This window comes from Polypterus senegalus, chromosome 3 (assembly GCF_016835505.1).
Source record: "Polypterus senegalus isolate Bchr_013 chromosome 3, ASM1683550v1, whole genome shotgun sequence".
NCBI classification, from domain to species: Eukaryota; Metazoa; Chordata; class Cladistia; order Polypteriformes; family Polypteridae; genus Polypterus; species Polypterus senegalus.
In genome coordinates, this window is record NC_053156.1 from 55285350 (window position 1) to 55306725 (window position 21376).

General features: G+C 39.4%; 1 protein-coding gene across 4 annotated transcripts in view; it reads right to left on the reverse strand.

Annotated features, from left to right (window-relative positions):
• The window catches only part of erbb3a (erb-b2 receptor tyrosine kinase 3a), a 147511-nt gene that overhangs the window by 39369 nt on the left and 86766 nt on the right, over positions 1–21376 (reverse strand). For all 4 annotated transcript variants that reach the window (XM_039747240.1, XM_039747239.1, XM_039747238.1 and 1 more), the window contains exons 6-16: positions 21167–21285; positions 15671–15812; positions 15286–15399; positions 14129–14246; positions 8876–8949; positions 8515–8605; positions 7111–7313; positions 6364–6496; positions 5129–5222; positions 1954–2108; positions 1812–1865 (exon numbers count right to left, since the gene is read on the reverse strand). In XM_039747240.1, coding sequence (XP_039603174.1) covers positions 1812–1865; positions 1954–2108; positions 5129–5222; positions 6364–6496; positions 7111–7313; positions 8515–8605; positions 8876–8949; positions 14129–14246; positions 15286–15399; positions 15671–15812; positions 21167–21285 — 1297 coding nt within the window. The remainder of the gene's footprint in view (positions 1–1811; positions 1866–1953; positions 2109–5128; positions 5223–6363; positions 6497–7110; positions 7314–8514; positions 8606–8875; positions 8950–14128; positions 14247–15285; positions 15400–15670; positions 15813–21166; positions 21286–21376) is intronic.

Sequence of the window (21376 nt, forward strand, 5' to 3'; positions counted from 1 at the left end):
TTGCATCTTTGAGACACAGAATTGCTATCAACCGTCATCCCTGGGCAATAAAATCTCCACAGACAGTTGTCCCTGGGAGGGGGTGGGCTTGGTGTGGGTCATTTATGACAGTCAACCAAGGAGGTGTTCACCAACCACTTTAAGCAGGTCATAGCGGAGCAATATCGTTTGCTTAAATTGCCTGCAGTGACCCATCACAAGACACTACGCAAACCATTCATGACCCTTTCCCATTGGCTTCAATTATGAATTGTGACCCAAGTTCAGACAACACATGACCCAAACTGAGTCACAACCCATAGTTTAAGAACCTATAGTATAAACAGTTGCTGTTAGCCAGGAACATCTAAGTTCAGCATTGACAGCTATCAAGATGTTTTCAGGAGAAAAGGATACTGCCTACTGAGAGGACCAGACAGACAGGGTCAGAGCCACAAGATAACAACAACAACATTTATTTATATAGCACATTTTCAAGATATGCCAGAGTGGAAAGCCACGTACCTTTTCAGAAGAGCAATAGTCTGGGGTACAGTTTCAGAAGAGAAAGAGAGATTGTAACATACTGGAAATAAAGGATAGTGCTAAACCCGCACATTTGCCCCTACATATTCAGAGAGGAAGAGTGTGGCCAATGGTCACATAGCCTCCTGGTGAGAGGCAGTTCCATATGATCACTAGATGAAGATGCTGTGGCCAATCGCACATTTAATGTTTGTGCTCAATAAAAGTTCACAGGAGAACAGCACTCTCTTATCTAATGCTACAAGGCTGCATGCGGTCCTAGAATTGGAGGACAGGTATTGGGTCACTCCTTTTTTGGGAAACAGGCAACAAAAAGAAAAGAAGTCACTAAGCCCCAATGTGCATGTGGCAAAAGAAAGACTGCTTCTGACACTTGGAATTGGATTTGGGGCTTGGTTGTGACCCTGTGGTAACATTGAATCATCAGGAACATTAGGACAAAGATAAATCTAGCATTGGTACAGAATCCAGGGTTAAGAGAATGGAAGATCTAGGAAAGTGAAAAGTGGAAGTGGTAGGTGTAACTTTGGAATTTGGAAAGTCACCCCACCTGATAGGCAGGTCAACACTCACATAGGTAGCACAGGACCGCTGTATGGGCTTTTGTTTATGTGATGCTTTTGTGCTTTCCCTGTGCTCATCTATCCCTCATTTGAATAATAAAAGTCCTATTTATTGTATCTCTTGAGAATTTTTATACTTGAGGAGGCAGAGTATGATTGGGTGAAGAAGAGCACCAAGATGATGGAGGAGGAGGAGGAAGGAAGGAAGGATAAGGTATTGAGTGAGGCCAAAGAAAATGAGGCTGGTGGTGTTGGATAATATGAAAAGTATGGATCTCATCCTAATGAAGGACTGGGATCACCAAGAGTGGAGAAGGAAATTTGCGGGGTGGATTAGGGGTTAATCATCTAATCTGGTTAAACGTGGAAAAGGCCGTTAAACTGATGATGACCATGATAATGATGTGGGTATGGTGGATTGTCATTCTCTCTTATTAACAATACAATTTACACATGTTATATCTGCACTGTTTTTAAGCAAAGTCAGTGTCTGTTTTTTGGTCACAAGTTATGGGTACAATTGCATCATAGCCTTCAATTTATAAATCAGTTAAGTTTGATGAGTTATCTAAACAGGTGTCTGAGCCTCAGTCTCTGTTGTGTCCCGTGTTGCTGCCCTGGTGAAACTCACACGTCTTCACAGAGATGCACTATACCGTACAACTAAAATGCAGGATTGTTTAGGCTCTCTGTGCAATAGAATGCAACTTTTAGAGTACATACCTGATTATGGGTTCTGGTATTCCACTACAGTCTTCCAAGTTAGGACCTTTGCACCTGTTATCACATAATGCAATTTAACATCAGATATCTTTGACGTTGGCAATAACAGTAGCTGAAATTCATAGAAGAGAATCTCTCTTACCCTAAAGTGCAGTTTGGATGGCATGGTTCACATCGATGCTCAGCATCAGCAAATTTAAAAATGGGCCCTTTCTCTGCCATAATTCCCTGAGGACAGGATTCAACACAGTGGGGACCATCTTTGAAATGTGCACAGGAAGCACATGCATCTGGACCCTAAGAAATGAAAAAGGATAACCCGAGATGAATCATCTAAAGATGAGCAAGAGAAAGAACAGAGATAACAACAAGTAAAGAGGGTGTGATGTGTTAATTAAGAAGCTGATGTAGGTTACAGTAGATCTTCAATGGTGAGATCGATCTGTATTACTAACATCCTATACCTGACCATTTCACAATAAATCCTCACATTCATTAAACAAATCCGTTTTCAGGATGTCTGAGTTAACAGAGGAGAGAAATAAGCTCTGATTGCATTTGGAGAATATGTTTTTGTATATGAAATAAAAAAATAGGTAATAGCAAGACCGGTCATTGGCAAAATAATCAAAAAGTCAATCAATCTGTGTCATATAGGGCCATTACATTTACATTTATTTACTTAGCAGACTCTTTTATCCAAAGCAACTTACAAAAGAGGTCATCACAATCGAGTAAACATGAGTCTGGTGGACTCTTTGGCATCAAGTGTTACAGGACGAGGTTTCAAAACTGAAGATCTTAAAGCAAAATACAAACTAGTTAAAATTGTTTGGTTACAAAGACCTACTAGCTAATATCAGTTAGATGTTAATTTACCACAGAAGAGTATATTCATATATTCATTGAGAGTCAGAATTGTAAATGGAGTTGGACAGCTTATTCCACCAGGTAGGAGCTAAACTTGAGATTTGATGCCACACAGTGGTGACATCACCAGACACCTTTCATCAGCAGTCCTGATTGGTAGAAAAGGACTTCACGTTTCCCGCTATATGGATGCTAACCCATTGTGTACTCTGTAGGCAAACATCCAGGATTGGAACTTAGAGAGGGGTGACATGAGACTGCCTTAATTTATTGAACACAGATGTGCTACTGCTTTTTGAATCATCTATAGTGGCTTGGTGACACATGCTAGTATTCCTGCCTGTAGAGAGATGCAGTAGTCCAGACATGACAAGGACAAAGCCTGGATGAGAAATTGTGCTGCATACTCTGTTAGACAAAGTCTGATCATACATTTGTTGTAGAGAGAAACTGCAAGACAGAGAGACCTTTGCAGCATTGTCAGTGGAGGACACCTGATCATCAATCACCACCCCAAAGTTGTGTACCAACCTTGCAGGTGTGAAGCTGAGCTGAAAATAGATGGAGTACTGAACAGACAGATGACTTGTGATAACAAGGAGGTCAGTGTTTGCCAGGTTGCACTGGAGGTGGCTTTCCTTCAGACTACAGTAAGACATACCGAGATTCTAGCTGAGACCTTGTAGTCTTTTGGAGGGAATGAGTGGTACAGCTGTCATATAATCAGCTAACACTGATGTGACTAACCATGGATTAGGTTGATAGGGCCTAGTGAGGAGGTATAAAGAGAGAAGAGGAGAGGGCTCAGCACCAATCCTTGGAGCATCCCAATGCTTGCCTGGTGCACCCTTGAAATCTCACTAGGAAACAGTATGAACTGCCTAAGAAGTAGGACTCAGACCACCTGAGGACAGCCCCAGAGATGCCAAGGTCAGAAAGGCTGGTGTAATGCATGTATAAGTTTAATATGACACTGTGCTCTGTGCAAATATACTTTATAAATCTACTTTTTTCTACTCACATGCACAGTTGACATAGAGCCAGATTTAGCACGGGGTTCACAATACAGAACTGCTAGGCAAGCATTATAAGACAAGACAGATAGACATAACTGGGAAACGGGCAGTCAGACTGAGGATTGTTGTATACTATTGTCCAGCACACCTTTGAATCTCACAGACGAATGGGAGATAATGTCATCTGATCCTGAAAACCCTTCCACTGCAGCGGAGAAATTGGCAGACTCTACACATCGGCCTTCCACTCCCGAACTGGGTTCTTGCCATTGGCTTCCTTCATCTGTTATGCAGCGTCATTAACAAAGCTGTTATTTCTCCTATGTGATTTCTTACTGCCGTATCACTAAGGAAGGGGTATCACCTTTTTATATCATATCTATATAGTTTCAGGTTATGTAACACACCGCAATTACAAAAGAACTCATTCCAAGGGAGCTAACGCTATCTGGTAGATACAGCTGGCAGGGATGATCTTGGTGGTTGACCACGTCAAAGTTAAACGAGAGTTCTATCAGGATGAGCAGAAATGAAATGTTGCTAGACCTAGCCAGCTACAGTATATAATATAAGCAATAGTAAGTAAAGCAATCTGTCAAACATCACTTTACAGAACAAGCATGAAGTTTAAAGAAGTACAATTGCCAGGTACTGTAAAACATAAGAAAACTGAAAAGATAAAAATGAAGAAAAGCCAACAAAAGTAAATGAGGTATAAACATTAACAAAGAATACAATCAGCCTAACAAAAATCAAACAAATTATTTATTAATCTATTCTCTAACAAGTTTATTTAGTTTAAAGTGCCATAGGCCTCTCCCAAAGGTGTTTGCCCTTCCATCACAGGGCACACTCATGCATACACTCATTATAAATCTGCCTTTTTCTACTCACATGCACAGTTGACACAGAGCCAGATTTAGCACAGGAGTTCACCATATAGAACTGCTAGGCAAGCATTATAAGACAAGACAGATAGACATAACTGGGAAACAAGCAGTCAGACTAGGGCATTTCTAGAGTAACCAATTTATCTAATCTGAGTCTTAGTGATATGCGAGGGAAACTGAAATAAATGGAGAAAAACTCCATACAGATATGAGAAGAACGTGCAAATGCATTGACCAGGCCTGGAATACAAATCCAGGATACTGGAGGTGTGAGACATCAGTGCTAACTGCTGTGCCACCCTACCTCCTGGGAAAAGAAAATACAATCAGAAAAAAAATAGAAAAAAGGTAAGACAAAAGGAATTGATCAGTGGATCATTTAAAAGAAGATGGAGAATCCAGATGAAATCATTAACATAAAAAGAGAGGAAGTTAGAGAGCAGGAATTGGGGTAAAGAAAAGTGAAGCTCACAAAGAGAACGCTGCAAGAGAAACTGAGGAAACAAGAGGGTCACTTTCCAGCTTGGCCATTTAATCCTACCTGTCCTTTACAGCTGGGCTGACCGTCAATGTGCTCACATTCAGGATGACAGGGAAGGCACTCGCCAAGATTTGTGGCATACTCGCGAATATCCCTGTTGAAGAACAACACAAAGGATTTTAATCATTGGAGGTGTTTCTCCAATTAAAACAAAGTTGATTTTTGACAAAGTTTCAGCCCGTTTTAGACAGTTTAGCCGACTGGTGCAAAATAATAATAATCTTTATTTATATAGCACATTTCAATCCAGTCAGCACAAAGTGCTTCCCAATGAACAAATATACCAGAAACCCCAAAAAAAGCAACAACATCAAAATACAGGTTTTCTACGATAAAGATGATAAAAAAGGGAATTATTTTTAAAAATCAAGCACATTTACAAAGTCTAAACAATAATAGCAGGTCTTTAAAAAAGATTTTAAAGTTGCTACTGAATCCGCTGATCTACTGCAATGCCCATCAGAAAGCCATTTCAAAGTGTAGGTGCCATCACCTTTTGTCTTTAATCCACACCACTGCCTGCTAACCTTTGTGTGTCTGCCTGTGTGTTTGTGACACATCTAATAATAATGTCATCAGATTGCTGGAAAGGGGTGTGTGGCACTCCTGATATCTATGTAAAAAGATTAATTTCCACGTCTGGAAAATCCTTGGGTACCGTTGGTTTGGCTTTGTGTCAAATGAGCAGTTGCTCATGGAGTCCCAAATGAGGCACATTACCTGCATTGTGAGGCAGCGTCAGTTACGGCACTACAGCCATGTGACACATTTCCCCGAGGGTGATCTGGCTCCTAAGATCCTCATTGCTGGGGACCTGAGTGGCTGGACCAGACCAAAGGGTCACTCACGTAACACCTGGCTGCGGCAGATAGAGGGTCATTTCTGGAGGGTGGGACTGGACCGCGTATCTGCCTGGGGGGGTTGCAAACCGGGAACCTGAGTTGTTTCGTTGTGTAGTGGGTACGTCAACGCAGTGTACCAGTGCATGCTCCCCAACTTGACTTGACTTGTAAGACTTCAGCATAACAATGAAGGTCAATATTGTGTTGCCGAAATATGAAAATATCCAAGTAGAAGGACATACAGTATAAAGAAAATAAAACTGGATCTAAATTCGAGACTTGAGTAACTAAACAAGTCAGCACCACAAAATAAAATTAGCAAGGTGAAAATGTAACGAACAGAAAAAAAATAGTCAAAAGAAAACTGAAAATAAGCACATTAGCCAAACTCACCCTTCTGTAAAATGACATTCTGGTACACATGTGCCTCCTCGACTAAAGTTCTGACAGGAGAGGCACTGATCTGGTCCTGGACCCCAGCAACCAGCACTAGAGCACAGTGGGTCACACAGCTGTCCTTTTGATGCTAAGGGGGGAATAAAGAATAATATTAACACCATTCTTACAAAAATGGTCTTTTACAGACTTTATAGCAATATCCAGTTTCTATTATCAAAGGCATGAAGGACCACCCGCTATCCTTTATAGGATCTAACTTTTTACATTACAGGTTTACAGGTGCAAGGTAAGAGCAGACCTTAGACATGGTGGCAGTCATTCACTGTGCTCATTTATCTTCCATTACACCCATTCTCACAGATTGATACAATTCCAAAAAATGCATTTCTTGGAAAGTGGGAGTACCTGGAGAAAGCCCATATGGAAATGGGGAGAGCATGAAAACTCCACAAAAGCAGTAAGCTGCACAGAAATCAAACTCAAGGTCTTGAGTCTGTTAGAATGTATTGCCAACCATGTCACCATACTGCTTAATTCATTCTAATTTGTCAATCTAATCCTTTAGAATAAATATAATCAATAGACCACTGCACCCATTAATTATTCATTAACAGATCTACTTATTTGAGTTCAGGGTGTGAAATCAATAAATATCAATATGTGCAAAATAATTTCCCCCATCCAGTTTCATGAAAATGTTTTATCCACTCATCCTTACAAGCTCTAGTAACGGGTACTCACTGCAGTCGTTATATGGCCGATTATTCTTGATGTCAGTCCCTTGTTTTGCAGGTGATTTCATTAGTGTTGTCCAGTTGATGGTGTAGTGGTAACAAAGTTGCTTGTTGTCACTGATGTAAACTTTGCCGGCACTGATCTCCCGAAGAGAGCGCAGGCCCAGAGATGTCACATTGGGCAGCTTCATTATCAGAAGTGAAAAACCCCTGTTATGGAGAGAGGAGTTTCATGAATGGCACAGAGAGATCGCCTTGCACTGCAGCTTGAACTTAAATCCTAGCATTGTATGTATCTATGTATGGATGATCACAGCACCAGGGAGTAGTGAAGTGTTGCTGTTTGATTAGCATAAAAGTACATTTATTTATTTGGCTGACACTTTTAGTAATAAAGGCAACTCACAACATTTATGATAAAATTGGTTCCATTTCTTTTGGTTTTCTAACTGGAGTACAGGCAGGTCAAGTGACTTGCTCAGAGTCACGCAGTGTCAGTAGTGGGATTTGAGTCAGGGTTCGAACTCCAAAGCCTTAACCACTAAAGCCTAAGTAAGAACTTTACTTTACTCTGTAAACAGGATAATAATGACTCAATAATCTTATAGTTATAATTATGGGAAAAGATGATCTGCTGTGGCAACAAATAACGGGAGCAGCCAAAAGAAGAAAAATCTTATAATTATAATTATGTATATTAATGTCTTCCATTTTAGTAATGTTTTAACAAGGTGTTTATTAACATATATAGTTTTGGTCCTTTTCCCAAGCTTGTGGTTCTACTCATTCTGCTCAGGTTGCCAGATTTGTATAATTTAAGATCTTTTTTTAATCCCACATGAGCATGTCAACAGGCCAATCGGACAGTTATCATGTATATGAGGTGTCGATGTGGGTCTCCGCTGAAATTTTAAACCATAAATTCATAAAAAAAGTAATTTGTAAACTTTCAATGAACATGAGCAGTTCTATTTTTATTTTAGCAGTCTATTTCTTATGAAGAGAAACTTAATGCACAATGCCAGTGACAAAAAAACATCCGCATTAGAACTCAAGGCAGGAGCCAACTTTGGACAAGGCAACCAATGGAAAATGAATTGTATATTGTCCACAGTATACAGGAATACCTACAAGTGACTTACTCAAGGAGACACAGCAGCCTTGGTGTCTTACACCATGACAATTCAATGGTACTTTCTTCATGACAGGCATCACTAAGAAGTTAGGGAAAACTCCTCTTCAGTAACAGAGGTAAGATTTGCAGCCTTACTATTAAAATATACTTACTTATTAAAAAGCAAAAAATAAATCATTCAAAGACATGAAAAAGAACACATAAGAATATAGTAAGAAAGTAACGAAGGAGGACAGTATCTTGGGAGTGAAAGCAACACGACTTTTTTATTCTTACTGGTAGAGTGTTCGTCCTCGGATGGTTGTAAGATTTCTGAAAACACTGAAGTCGTTGAATTGTTTAGGCCAGGACTGGATGCTCAGGCAGCCTGGAGTGAAGAGCAATAGAAAATACAATTGGCAAAATACCACTTGAGAAACATTTCTATGCCATGAGGAGCAAAACAATGAGCTCATTCATTTGCTTATATCTGTAGTGTTTTCAACCTTAGATGTTTTCTTTAACAGGTTTCTGTGCATATTTCAGTTTTCTTGCACTTTAAGAGATTTATTTGAAGCAGACGCATAAACAAGAGTATTCTTTATAAAAATGAACATAAACAAAAAGCAGAAAATGAAAGAAGAATGAATGGTCTCACCTGTTATCTCACGCACTGTTTCAAAAACCTTCAGTTTCTCAGGGTTAAGAGCAGAGATGTTGTGCCAAGGATCACTGCAGAGAGAGCAAATCAATTTACAACTGCAAACATCTCCAAGGTTAAATGTATAAATACTCATGAATTTATTAAGACTACAATACAAAAAAGATGTATTAACAAAGAGAGAGCAGAGGCCCACTTGCCCACCTCTCTCTTGTCTGTGACCCCTACAATACTGAATACACACTTGATGAAAACTGTACAGAAGAAACCTTGCGTCTTTTACCTTCTTTACTTTTCTGAGTGGAAATAACCTTTTATAAAAACATTTCAGCTTTACAGCTTTCATCATCTATATGATTACATAGCTTAAATAGGTTGAGTCACACTCCTAATGAAGCTATAGAGCTGAAATGTTGTGTCTCTAACCTTCTTTTCCATTTTTTCTTGTGAAAGGTTTTTTTTTTCTTTCTTTCAGATGCAGGATAACGCTGTTCATTACTAACTCCATAGACATACTGTATGTACTCGGTGTAATTCATTAATGGACAGTTATGACTGGGCTCTATTTATGCTCTACCTTATGCTTTACCTTTGTGTTGCAGGGAAAACTCATGGGTTGGTGGCAGAATTGCATTTGGGCCCCAATCCGGGTGGTTTATCTCGTTGTTAGTGCGGCAAAGTGCTCTAACAGCGCATGCTCCCAGCCTCCTCTTCTCTGTTTATACTGATCCACTTCTTTGCTTTCTGCCCTGTATACACCAATCTGGATCTTTATGTGCACTCATTATACGATTAATAATTTGTAAAATTTGTATGTTCATTTTACCTTAGAATCTGTCACATTTCGCTCTGCACCTGTACACAAAGAGTGTCATACCATTCCCCTTTAAAGTGTTTGTTTTCTATTCCAGTAAAAATCTCAAAGAAAAAACTGAACGAAATTGAAATCTACATAGAACTGAGATTGGAAGTCGGAGATTCATTTGAGCGTTTTAACGTGAACACCATTATGACATCGCTTATTCAGAACACAGAATGTTTTAACATATTCACAAAAATATTGGAAGTAACTGTAATGATGAAATTTAGGCCTGCACTCTGGCATGCAAACAATCATACAGGTGACAAATGTCCTCCTGTGGAATTTCAGTTCATGCCTTTTTGGACTGCTCAAGGTTCATTGCTAATGCTGTTCAATTCAGTCTTATACATGCTTGATTTGGGAGAGGTTTGGTGAGCATGCTGGCCACGACGATTAAACAAGCAGACTGTACATCATGTTGAAGTGCATGGACAGAGTGTGGCTGGCATCAAACAAATCTTTCATTCCACCTCATAAACACCAGGCATGAACAAACACTATACCTGATAACAGCTCACATCAAGATATCTGACATGTATGCCCACTTACCAGTGTCCGCCACTAATCGCTCCATCTTATATATCGGAATGCCTGACACCTTATATTCTAAATCGTAACCTTAGATCCTCAAATGAGTGTCTGCTTAGAATTCCAAGAACAAAACTTAAAAGTGGTGAGGCAGCCTTCTGCTGTTATGCACCTAAAATCTAGAATAGCCTGCCAATAGGAATTCACCAAGCTAATACGGTGGAGCACTTTAAAAAAACTGCTGAAAACACATTACTTTAACATGGCTTTCTGATAACTTCACCTTCATCTAATGCTGATACTCTGTGTTTCAATTCATTATAATAACTATTCATGACGGCTCTAAAATCCGTACTGAACCATACTCTGTCTTCTGTTTCTTTTCCCGGTTTTCTGTGGTGGCAATCTGCGCCATCACCACCTAATCAAAGCACCGTGATGTCCTACATTGATGGATTAAAAACCAGAAGTCTACATGATCATCATCATCAAGTCCTTCCAAGAGAACCCTAAATACAAAGAGGACTGTTTCATTTATGTTAGGTAGAATGCCCAGAGGGGGCTGGGCGGTCCCGTGGCCTGGAACCCCTGCAGATTTTATTTTTTCTCTTCAGCTGTCTGAAGTTTTTTTTTGTTTTTTCTGTCCTCCCTGACCATCGGACCTTACTCTTGTTCTATGTTAATTAGTGTTGTCTTATTGTAATTCTTACTTTGTCTCTTATTTCTCTTTTCTTCATCATGTAAAGCATTTTGAGCTACATTATTTGTAGGAAAATGTGCTATATAAATAAATTTTGTTGTTGTTGTAATTATGGCAGAATGCCATTCAGCACCCTGATCAGCTTATTCAAGCTACAACTACAAGGGTTTTTTATGACAAGTGAGTGACAGTCTCTCCAGTGTAACACATGACTGTATGCCTGCTTAAAGGAGATCACTGCAGATTGTCCAAGTAACTCTGACGCCTGCCACTGCAACCGTCTGACCTGCCCGAGCCTCCTTTCTGATACACCAGTCCTAGAATCATACGTCCCGATGGTCCAGAACCATGTTTACAGCTATGGGGAGCCTGCTTTTTCCTTTCCATCATTGAAAAGACACTACAATGTGAACTCTGGTCAAATATTGACTAGTGATGTGTGGCAGAGTGAACAGTACAGTGCTTCATTTATGTAATGTTGTTAGAACTACCTATTGATGGCAGTGATATGATCTTTGGTGTGCTCTGCATTATCACCGGGTACTCCACTGGCCTAGGGACTTTAACCTAGACCCTACCTGCTGTCTGTCTTTACTGCATTGTATTATAATATTCAATACTGGAAAATATCTGGGTGTTTTCTTCACTTTCCAATAGCTGTTGTCTGCAGCTCTCTGTGCAAAGGAAAGCCACAGTTCCTACCAGACACTTTGAGCTATAACAGGAGCCGCTGTGACACTTAAATATATTACCACTATACCCTTATATCTAGTCTCTCTGGTAAATTAAATATTAAACAATGGGCTTCTTGCCAGTCTAAAAATCTTATTTACTGCATGTCTTGTAGGAAGTGTCCAGCCATCTACATAGGTGAAACATGAAGATGGCTAGCAGACCACTATAATGTAGCACACTCCAACCATTAAAATCAAAGGCCTTAAAAAGCCTACTGTAGAATGCTTTACATCTCTTGATCATAGCCACACTGATGTCTCTGAATGTGTTCTTTCATAGGGCTTCAAATAAACTTTGTAAATAAAAACAGGAGAAGCTACCGTAAGCTCATTCTCAGCCTGGGATCACACATTTCTCCTGGTCCTTATGACAGACTAACGTTTTAATCTCTCCCTTTATTTTCTCTAATGCCAATTTTATCTCACATACTTTTTTCCCTTTTCTCCTTTCATCTGCCCTGTTCCTTCCTACCCCTCCTATTTATGTTTCATGCTATTCCTATTCATAAGCACACCTGATAAAGGCTACACTGCCAAAATGTCTTTTTCCTTTTATATATTTTATTTTATATACATATTTTATATACATATACATACAATGCATCCAAAAAGTATTCACAGCGTATCACTTTTTCCACATTTTGTTATGTTACAGCCTTATTCCAAAATGGATTAAATTAATTTTTTTCCTCAAAATTCTACACAAAACACCCCATAATGACAACGTGAAAAAGTTTACTTGAGATTTTTGCAAATTTATTAAAAATAAAAAAATTGAGAAAGCACATGTACATAAATATTCACAGCATTTGCCATGAAGCTCAAAATTGAGCTCAGGTGCATCCTGTTTCCCCTGATCATCCTTGAGATGTTTCTGCAGCTTAATTGGAGTCCACCTGTGGTAAACTCAGTTGATTGGACATGATTTGCAAAGTGTGTGTATACACACACACACAGACACATATATACAGTACATTGTGAGCTGCAGAGGGCACTTGAGCCACACAGAGAGATGCAGGACACAAGGTCAACACATACATTTTAATGAATTTTTTTTAAAATTTTCTGTGTGGGAAACGCTTTCCCCCCATTTCCCACCTGCACAGCACAGCTCAAAGCACAAAACACACTTATCTTCTTACTTTTCTTTTCTTTCTCTTTCCCTTCCTCTGTCTGCCTCAACTCCTTCTGGTAAGCAACATCCTCTTCCATCCGACTCATGCTCCTTGAATGGAGTGAATCGGCTCCTTTAATAGAGCACCCAGAAATGCTCTATGATTTCCATAACCTTCTTCTGGCTGCACTTGTGGGTGTGGTGGAAGTGCTGCAAACAAGGGCCCAGCAGAAATTGCAGCACCCACTGGCAACACCCACTGAACCCAATAGGGCTGCGCCAAACTCCAACTCCCACGGATCTCTGTGGGATTCCGAGGCACCACTGCAACCCAGTGAGTCTACCATCTAGCACTCCGCGGAGGTAATGCCCTGAATACATTCTCTCCCCTGGTCCTTCCACTGTAGAGGTATCGCAGCTGTCCGCCACAACATATATACAAATCTATATATACATATACATATTTATTGTGCCACGCAAGCATGCCTGGGGAACACCCTCAGGGCTCAAGCAAGGTAAGCAATACCACCCCTAACAGAGAGGAGGCACTGTCACTAACTGTCCTTTCATTTTCCACCCACAGCTCTGAGAAGAACCACAGCAAAGGCATGTGATACCACCCGTGGCAACTTTAAAAGGCCCCACCCCTTCCAGTCAGATGAAATAGAAAGAGATGTGCCCAGAGATGTCTCACTTTGGACCAAAATATAACAGTAGAAGGAGTTTCTCAGCTGCTTGAAACTTAAAAGCTAATCTTTGTTATTATTAAGGCAAAGTTACTACAGGGCTTTAGGAGCTCTGGGTTCCTTTCTGCTCTGGAACCTTGAAATGCTTTATTTATCCCCTTAGTTGTAGCCCTGTGTATGATCTCATTGAGTAACATAATAATATAACAATAACAAATTTGTTATAACTAGAGAGAGAGGGGTTAGGAGCATGCACCGATAGCGTGTTGCTGCACTCACCTAACAATGAACCAACTGGATTAGGACCCAAGTGCAGCGGGTGACACCTCAGTACCACACTGGAACAGTGGCTGGAGGGCCAATCCTGCCACAAACCCCCAAGTTTTCTCTTTAAGTTGGAGGATCTGCTTGCAGGGCTGGATGCAGATTTATGTCATACCGAAGACAAAACAACGGCAAGTTAAGGGCCTTGCTCAAGGACCGAGCAGAGTAGGAGTCACTTCTGATGTTTATGGGATTCGAACCAGCAACCTTCAGATTGCCTGTGCAGATCACTAGCCTCAGAGCTACCACTCCACCCATTATGACTAACACATAAAAAAAATTCTATGATGTAGACATCATACCCATCAATGCCAGTAGTGAGGAAATGCAAGTTCCCCTGAATCTTGGTGCAGTTTCTGAAGCTGTCAATGTTGCTTGAGTCCACCGTCTGTCTGTTACTGGAGCCAGTCCCTTTGCATGCTGAAAGAGAGAAATGGGAGACAAGAGATGTGTAAGTTCATGCTCTTATAAATTAAGAAAGTGCCAAATTGTCAGGGAGGAAACTAACTTCTCTCAACTGGAATACATTTGTCTTTTCTGAATGATTTTCTGAGATCCTTGCTGGCCTTAAAAATGTATTTTCTGACAAGTCTACCATAGCACATCATTGCTTAAATGAAGAAAATGTCCACCATTTCATCATGTAGTATAGAATTCTTGAGGGCATCATTTCAAACAAGAATTCCTTATGATCTCTTGTTAGGCAAGGGATTAGTAAGAAGAAATCATGGTAGTATCAGTTGCCAGAGAGGAATCCACTCTGTACAAGATGTCAGTCTATTGCAAGCAAAGTCAGTTATGCCAGGCTATATACAGTAGTTAGCCTAAAAATATTAAAGTAAATTGAAGAACCTGGAGAAAGAGCACACAAACACAAGGAGCATATGCAAACCTGGCTGAAAGTTGTGGTGTCAGGAGCCATGTGTCAACAGTCGCTAATCAGAGTGCTCTTCAATAATCATTTGTTCATTCATTCATTGTTTGTCAATAAAAATATTTTATACCATTTTTCCAGCTTTTTCCCCATATTAGGGTTGTGGGGGATGGAGCCTATCTGAGTAGTTTCAAACACATGGAAGCAGCCAGTCCTGGATGAGGAACTAGCGCAAAGGACATTCATGCAGACACTCATGCAGCAAAAAATGACAAGTGCCTGCAAAACAGTGAAAATGCCAGCCTATTATGGAGGTCTCATGTGGGAACACATTGCTACTATCATGAAGGAAAATGGTGACCTCCAAAAATAGGAACTCCTAAAAAGTCCAAGAATTGAAGAAGCCCATGCTTTGCAAAAAATATTTATTTTTCTCTATCAATGAATCTGCTTTTCTGTTAAAGAAAATTATTCTATTAAAGAAAATTTGCCTTGCAGTTTTGGCTTGAGATGAGTGAGGGATTTAATATCAAAGATAACGTCAAGGGTATTTGGAGCACATTTTGGAATCATTTTTAAGCTTACTTTTTGGACAAGGCCCCCCACAGGACACACACTGCTTCATTCCATTCTTCTCCACCTCCTTCATGTCATTTGGGCAGGCACGAACACATGAACTGTCGTATACCACAAAGTTAGCTGTTGAGGAAAGAGCGGGAGAACAGGTGAGAGGAAGACAAGCCCACAGGTCATATTGGCAATCAGATGTCACAATGTTCTTGTCAAGAAAGAGAAGATCTGAGTGAAAAACACCACAAGGAAGAGGAGATAAGGGCAATTAGGTGCTACAAGCCACTGGAAAACTCCTGCATGGCACTGAGAAACATCACTGAGGAAAACAGACAAGTGAGACAGATAGCATCTCAGCTAAAGAGGGTCAAAAAAACTGGGCCAGACAGAAATCACTCACGTGGACACTGGCTGACGCAGATTGAACCGTACTGATACTTGGCATTAGGGTTGGGTTCCTCCTGGTAGGTCTGCTTGTTATAGAAGCGTGGCCATGGACAGTTGGGCACACAAGCTCCAGAGTCATTGAAATGGCTGCAAGCCTTAGTGAAGAAAAAAAAAATTCAGACGTGAGTGTCAGTAGGCTTTGCTAGGAACCAAGATACTTGAACTACTCTATGACATTTTAGTAATTATTTACCGCTCTGACGCTGATCTTTCTTATCATTAAATAGGTAATTACGATAGCAATTGATGAGAAGAATTCATAATTAATTGCAGAATTATGATATCTGAGGGTTCCATTAGAGTGTCTCTTTTTCTTACACGATTTGACTCAAACATAATCAGCACGTCGTCATCTCATAACAGGCTTAAAATCTGAGTTCATCATTTTTCTATCCAGCCATTGTAGCTCTAGACTGTCCTCAAGAAACTGTGACACACAGGCACACACCCATCATTGAGATATTGATGTTTTCGATGTCAGGGGACCCTGAAACATCGAGATCCGTTGAAAACCGGAGATTGAAATTTTTGACGGATCTAAAGCTTTCGCTCCTCCCTCATAAATGATAGGTTATGGTCGGGGAGGGTGCAAAGCCAAAATAGATAACCACAAAAGGAAGAGTCTGGATGGCACTGAGGTGGAAGAAGGCAGAGAAATAAAGATAGTGTTTATTAGGATGATTCTGAATTTCAAATGGCAATGTAAGACACTTCCCATACTGGACCAGCAACGCTCCTTCCAGCTAAAATGACCGCAGCTTTGATATATGGTAAAGCGACCACTGATTCAATAGCTGAAGAGGTACGTGGACCTCAATCATGTGCTGGTTCCATGACTGACTCTCAGCATTGCTATCATACATGTAATCAGTGCCTCATTTGTGAGCTCTTTTCTTAAGAGGCTTAACTGTTTTTATGTATTGCTGAATTCAGAGTTTTTGACCATGTGAGTTTTCCTCTTTTAAAATATATTAATATTTTATTTTGATCTGTATAGTTCAAAAATACAAATCTATATGCCATCTCTTACATTTGACATGTATTACTTACTTCTGACTAAACATAAATGTTCTCAAAAAGACATTACTGTGAATGGCTATGAACTTTCATAGAAGCACAACTAGTTTATTTGATACAGTTCCCTACTGTAGTGAGCACTATCTCAAGCTGCAGTCGGCTTCAGAGTGCATTCTTCACAAGTGACAAATGTGTTTTTTTTTTATACTTCACCTTTGAACAGCAAGTACAACTTGAAGTGCTAAATCAGCACAACGTTACAGTGCCTTGCAAAAGTACCCAGGCCTACAAACCAGTTGACTAATTTTGAAAAGGTTGGTTTACCTCTCTGGTTTAACAGTCTTTAATAAAGCACCAATATTAAGCTTGGCAATTAATACATCTTTAAATATGAAGATTTAGGTCTTTGGTAGGACACTCAGCAGTCCTCATGAGAGGTAAATGTCAACTAAAGTTAGAGAAAAGGCAAGCTGTTATTACTCTAAGGCAGGGGTTCTTAAACTCGGTCCTGGGGACCCACTGTGGCTACAGGTTTTTGTTCCAACCAGATTTATAATCAGAGACAACACTTAACACTGATCTCATTTAATTAGCTGGCATTTTTTTCTTACTCTTTTCTTATTCAGAAAAGCACAGCAGCTCGATTTTTACATTTATATGACACAGTGGTATAGCTAGAGCTCGTGCCGCTTGTGTCAGGGTGGTGCTTCAATTTGCTCCAACGTATCTGAATATGTTAACCTATTTAAATAGAAAATTAAAATTAATTTTGCATAGATTTATTCATATATATATAGAGAAACAGCAATAATTTTTCACATATAATTATTTATAAACATCAACTAGACAAGAATATAGCATAAATGCACTAATAAGCCATGTTCTAATTATTAGTTTAATATAATTACGCTGTGAAAACCAGAACCAGTGTAGTGTACAAGTGATAGGTGGGGATGTTTACTGCACAGAACAAGAACGCATTCGGATTGATAATGAAATGAAATTATAATTTGTAAATTAGTTGTTTATCTTCCTGGAAATTATTATCGGTGTAATGTTTATGTTTATTTTTGTTACTGCCTCATAAATTTCTGTTACAGAAGGACAGTCTGAAAATTATTTTTGAAGCATTTGTGGATAAAAATCAGAGAATTGTACTTTTTTCATTCATGAGTGACATTTTTCTGAACCCTGCTGCTTACACATGAATTGTACTGAGCCTTTTGGCCAATAATGCCACCCCCAAAAATGTGCCACATGGGGCGGACCATCCCTAGTAACACCAATAGTAAGACATTTAGAAGTATTTCTGCTTTTGCTATAGATTTAAATGCTTAACTGTCTTTTGTTGATTTCATTATAGTTTGCCCTTTCTCTGTGCAGTTTTCCCCCTTTGTTGCATCTTATTAATGATAATTAAAAACAAGCACAGCAGACTACAGGGAAACAACACTAAATCATGAAAGGCTGCAACTACTTTAGCGTTAAACCCACTAATTAGTAAATAATGGATTAATTAAACAATTAGAACACATGGAAAAGTTGAATGAAAATCAAGATGAAAATATTGTTAAAAAGAAAAGAAGTTTTCTAATTTCTATATTGCTTCCAAAACACAGAATTTGGGAAATAACAGTTCACTTAATTAGCCCAGGAGTCCAATTAAAAACAGAAGTGGTTTGGAACAAAAACCTGCAGCCACAAGGGGTCCCCAGGACCAAGTTTGGGAAGCACTGCTCCAAGCAAAGAAAAATGCATTAATGCATCTAGAAAAAGAACTCTAATTGAAAATAGTTTGCAAACTTAGATCAACAACAGCCAGACATCATCAGACAACAAGTACTGTGCATAAAGGTCTCTAGCTTGCATAATGGAAGGCTGACTACACCAGATATTGGCAGTAGTTGAATGAGACTCAACCTAAGAAAGTGTCCACCACAACAGTCCAGTGAAGACGTTGGGAAGCAGAGCTGAGATTTCATGTAGCAGCTCAGAATCCTTTGTTAAGGCAACAAAGTAAAATTGAAGAGGCTTGCTTGGACTAAAAAAAGTCAAGAATTTGAATGCAGTAGATTAGAAAAGTATACTGATGACTCCAAGCTTGATATTTTTGGATCATTATGAGCAGTTTCTGAACATCCACAAGCTAGTGAGACAATGGATTCATGGTGTATAAAGGTTAAACTTAAAGGAGCCCGCATTTTAGTTTGGGCACTGCTTTAGAATGGAGACCTGCACCGATTGACTTGAGCCCTAAACCAAGGGAGCCGACACAGTATCTCCAGTGCCAAGGCATACCCTTTGGCATAAGACTTTTTGGGCAGGATAATGATCTTCATAGTCTGACCATCCAAACTCTGTCAGAAGAAGGAAAAATAAGGAAAGTTTAAATTAAAAACATAATCTTCACAATGATCGGTTGATTTGGGATGAAACAGATTAAAAAGTTAAAGCTAAACAGCCAAGTAGTACAGGTCATTTGTGGACACTTCTCCAGCAGCATGGGGGTGAACTTTCAGGACAGGGTTGTGAGTCTTTAATAAGCAATTAATAGTGTGTCCAAAACTTGTTCTACTTTAATCACTGAAAAAAGCAGCCACTAAAATTTAGCCTGCACTTTATTACACATGCGTCATCTGTCTAATATTTCTCCAGTGCCAACCTGCCATTGCTTTTATTTTGTATGTGATTCTTGTATTACTTTAACTGTAATAAATCTCAAGAGCTCAAAAATGTTCATCTGGCAGTGATATTTGCAATAGGTGGTGCAGAAAAGGGCTGAACAATGACAGTCACCCATTATTTTAAGTAGCACCTATGGATATAGAAGGCCATTCTGAGGCAGTTTTCAAGAACTTGCCTGTGCTGGGAGAGATAAACAGTAAAAGACGTAAATGGGAAAGGTATGGGAGAAGAAAAGAGACTGTTCGTTTGATCATTTCAACCTTCCTCCATTGTTATTTAATTGTTTCCAATTTATTTAATTCTTCCTAATAAAATCCTGTTCTTTTGAAACATCAGGACTCTTTGATATTATTCTGGACTCCATCATTTACAAAACATTTTTGTGGAGAAGAATAGCAACAAACATCTTAAGGTGCTTTTCCTGTACAATTGGTTGCCTACATATTTGTGATAACTGGGGCAGAAAAAGGCTAAACAACTAATTTTTGTTTCAAATATCATATTTCTAAAGAGAGTGCTGTTACAGTGAACTTTACAGGTGGATAGCTGTTGTATATTGTATATAAATAATAAACTTATACAGGTGGCCCTTGTGATTCGCATGTTTACAATTTGTGGATCTGCCTATTCCTAGGTTCGCCATTAATTGAAAATTATTTTGTGAGTTTTGCGACCTACTGCAGAAAACCACAGATGAAGTGCGTAGAATAGAAAATGTAAAGAAAACCAAAAAGGTCTAGTAAGACATAAATGCATAATATATAGTACATGGCATATTAATATTTTTTTCATTTACTGCCATAAATATAGACTAAAATTAATTATAATAAGTTACAGTTCACTAAAGAACTGCAGAACTACACACTTTGTCTGGGGGATGCCACACATCTTTGTCTCAGCAGTATGTAATTGTGCTATAAGTGTTATTGCTTCGGTGTGTGTGTGTTAGGCTACTTTGTTGAACATATTTGTGGATTTTCATTTTTGCAGGGGTACTGTGCCCCTAACTCCCACAAATCGCAAAGGCTGACTATATATATAAATAAGGCACAAGTGGGGAAATCAATTCATTCAGGGTGATTTGTGCCAGCATTCTGTCAGTTTATAGCTCCACACTTTCAGAAGCAGGACACTTGTTACTGTAAATAGCTCCCCATTCTTCATTTACATTTAATGTACATTTCTTCACTTAACAGATGCTTTTACCCAAAGTGCCGTACAAAAGAGGTCAACATAATGGAGTCGATATCATTCTGGAGAACTGTTTTGAAACAAATGTTACAGGACAAGGTCACAAAATTGGCCATCACAAGTGAAGAGCTGTAATCACCCCCAGAACAACACAAGACTAATTACTCTTATCTTAGATATTCAAAAGTAAGCATTAAGACTGTTATCAATTAGAATGATATTCACAGGATAAGCGAGTCTTCAAATGCATCTTAAACACTCTGAGGGAGTAGAGATGGATACAAGTAGGCAGTGAAGATGAGGAATACAGCCTAGAAAAGGAGAAGCCTGTGTGGAGATACAAATCTATGACAACATTTACTAGAAAGGCATTTCTTACAGCAGCATGGATGTCTGAATCTAAGTATGATCTAAATTCAAACAATCACTTGATTTATAGATATCAGCAAGCTGCTGATTAAGACACTGAAGGCTGCAATAGAAACTTGCAATGCTGCCCACCAGGAGTGAGGTTCCCCCACCTCCACTTAACGTTCACATCTTGTACTGCACTTACAAAACAGTCTGTGTCCTGTTGTCCTGAGCAGCCTCCTGCACACTCAATGTGACAGCATTCATTTGGACTTGTTCCAAAACAGCGACCATTGCACTGGGGAGCGCAGATTTTTTTTGTCACTGCAACAGAAAATAGAAGACAGTCTCAGCACCTTCCTGTGGGCATCAGTTGGAAAGTAGAGTGCGGACAAGTGGAGGCAGCATTACAGAC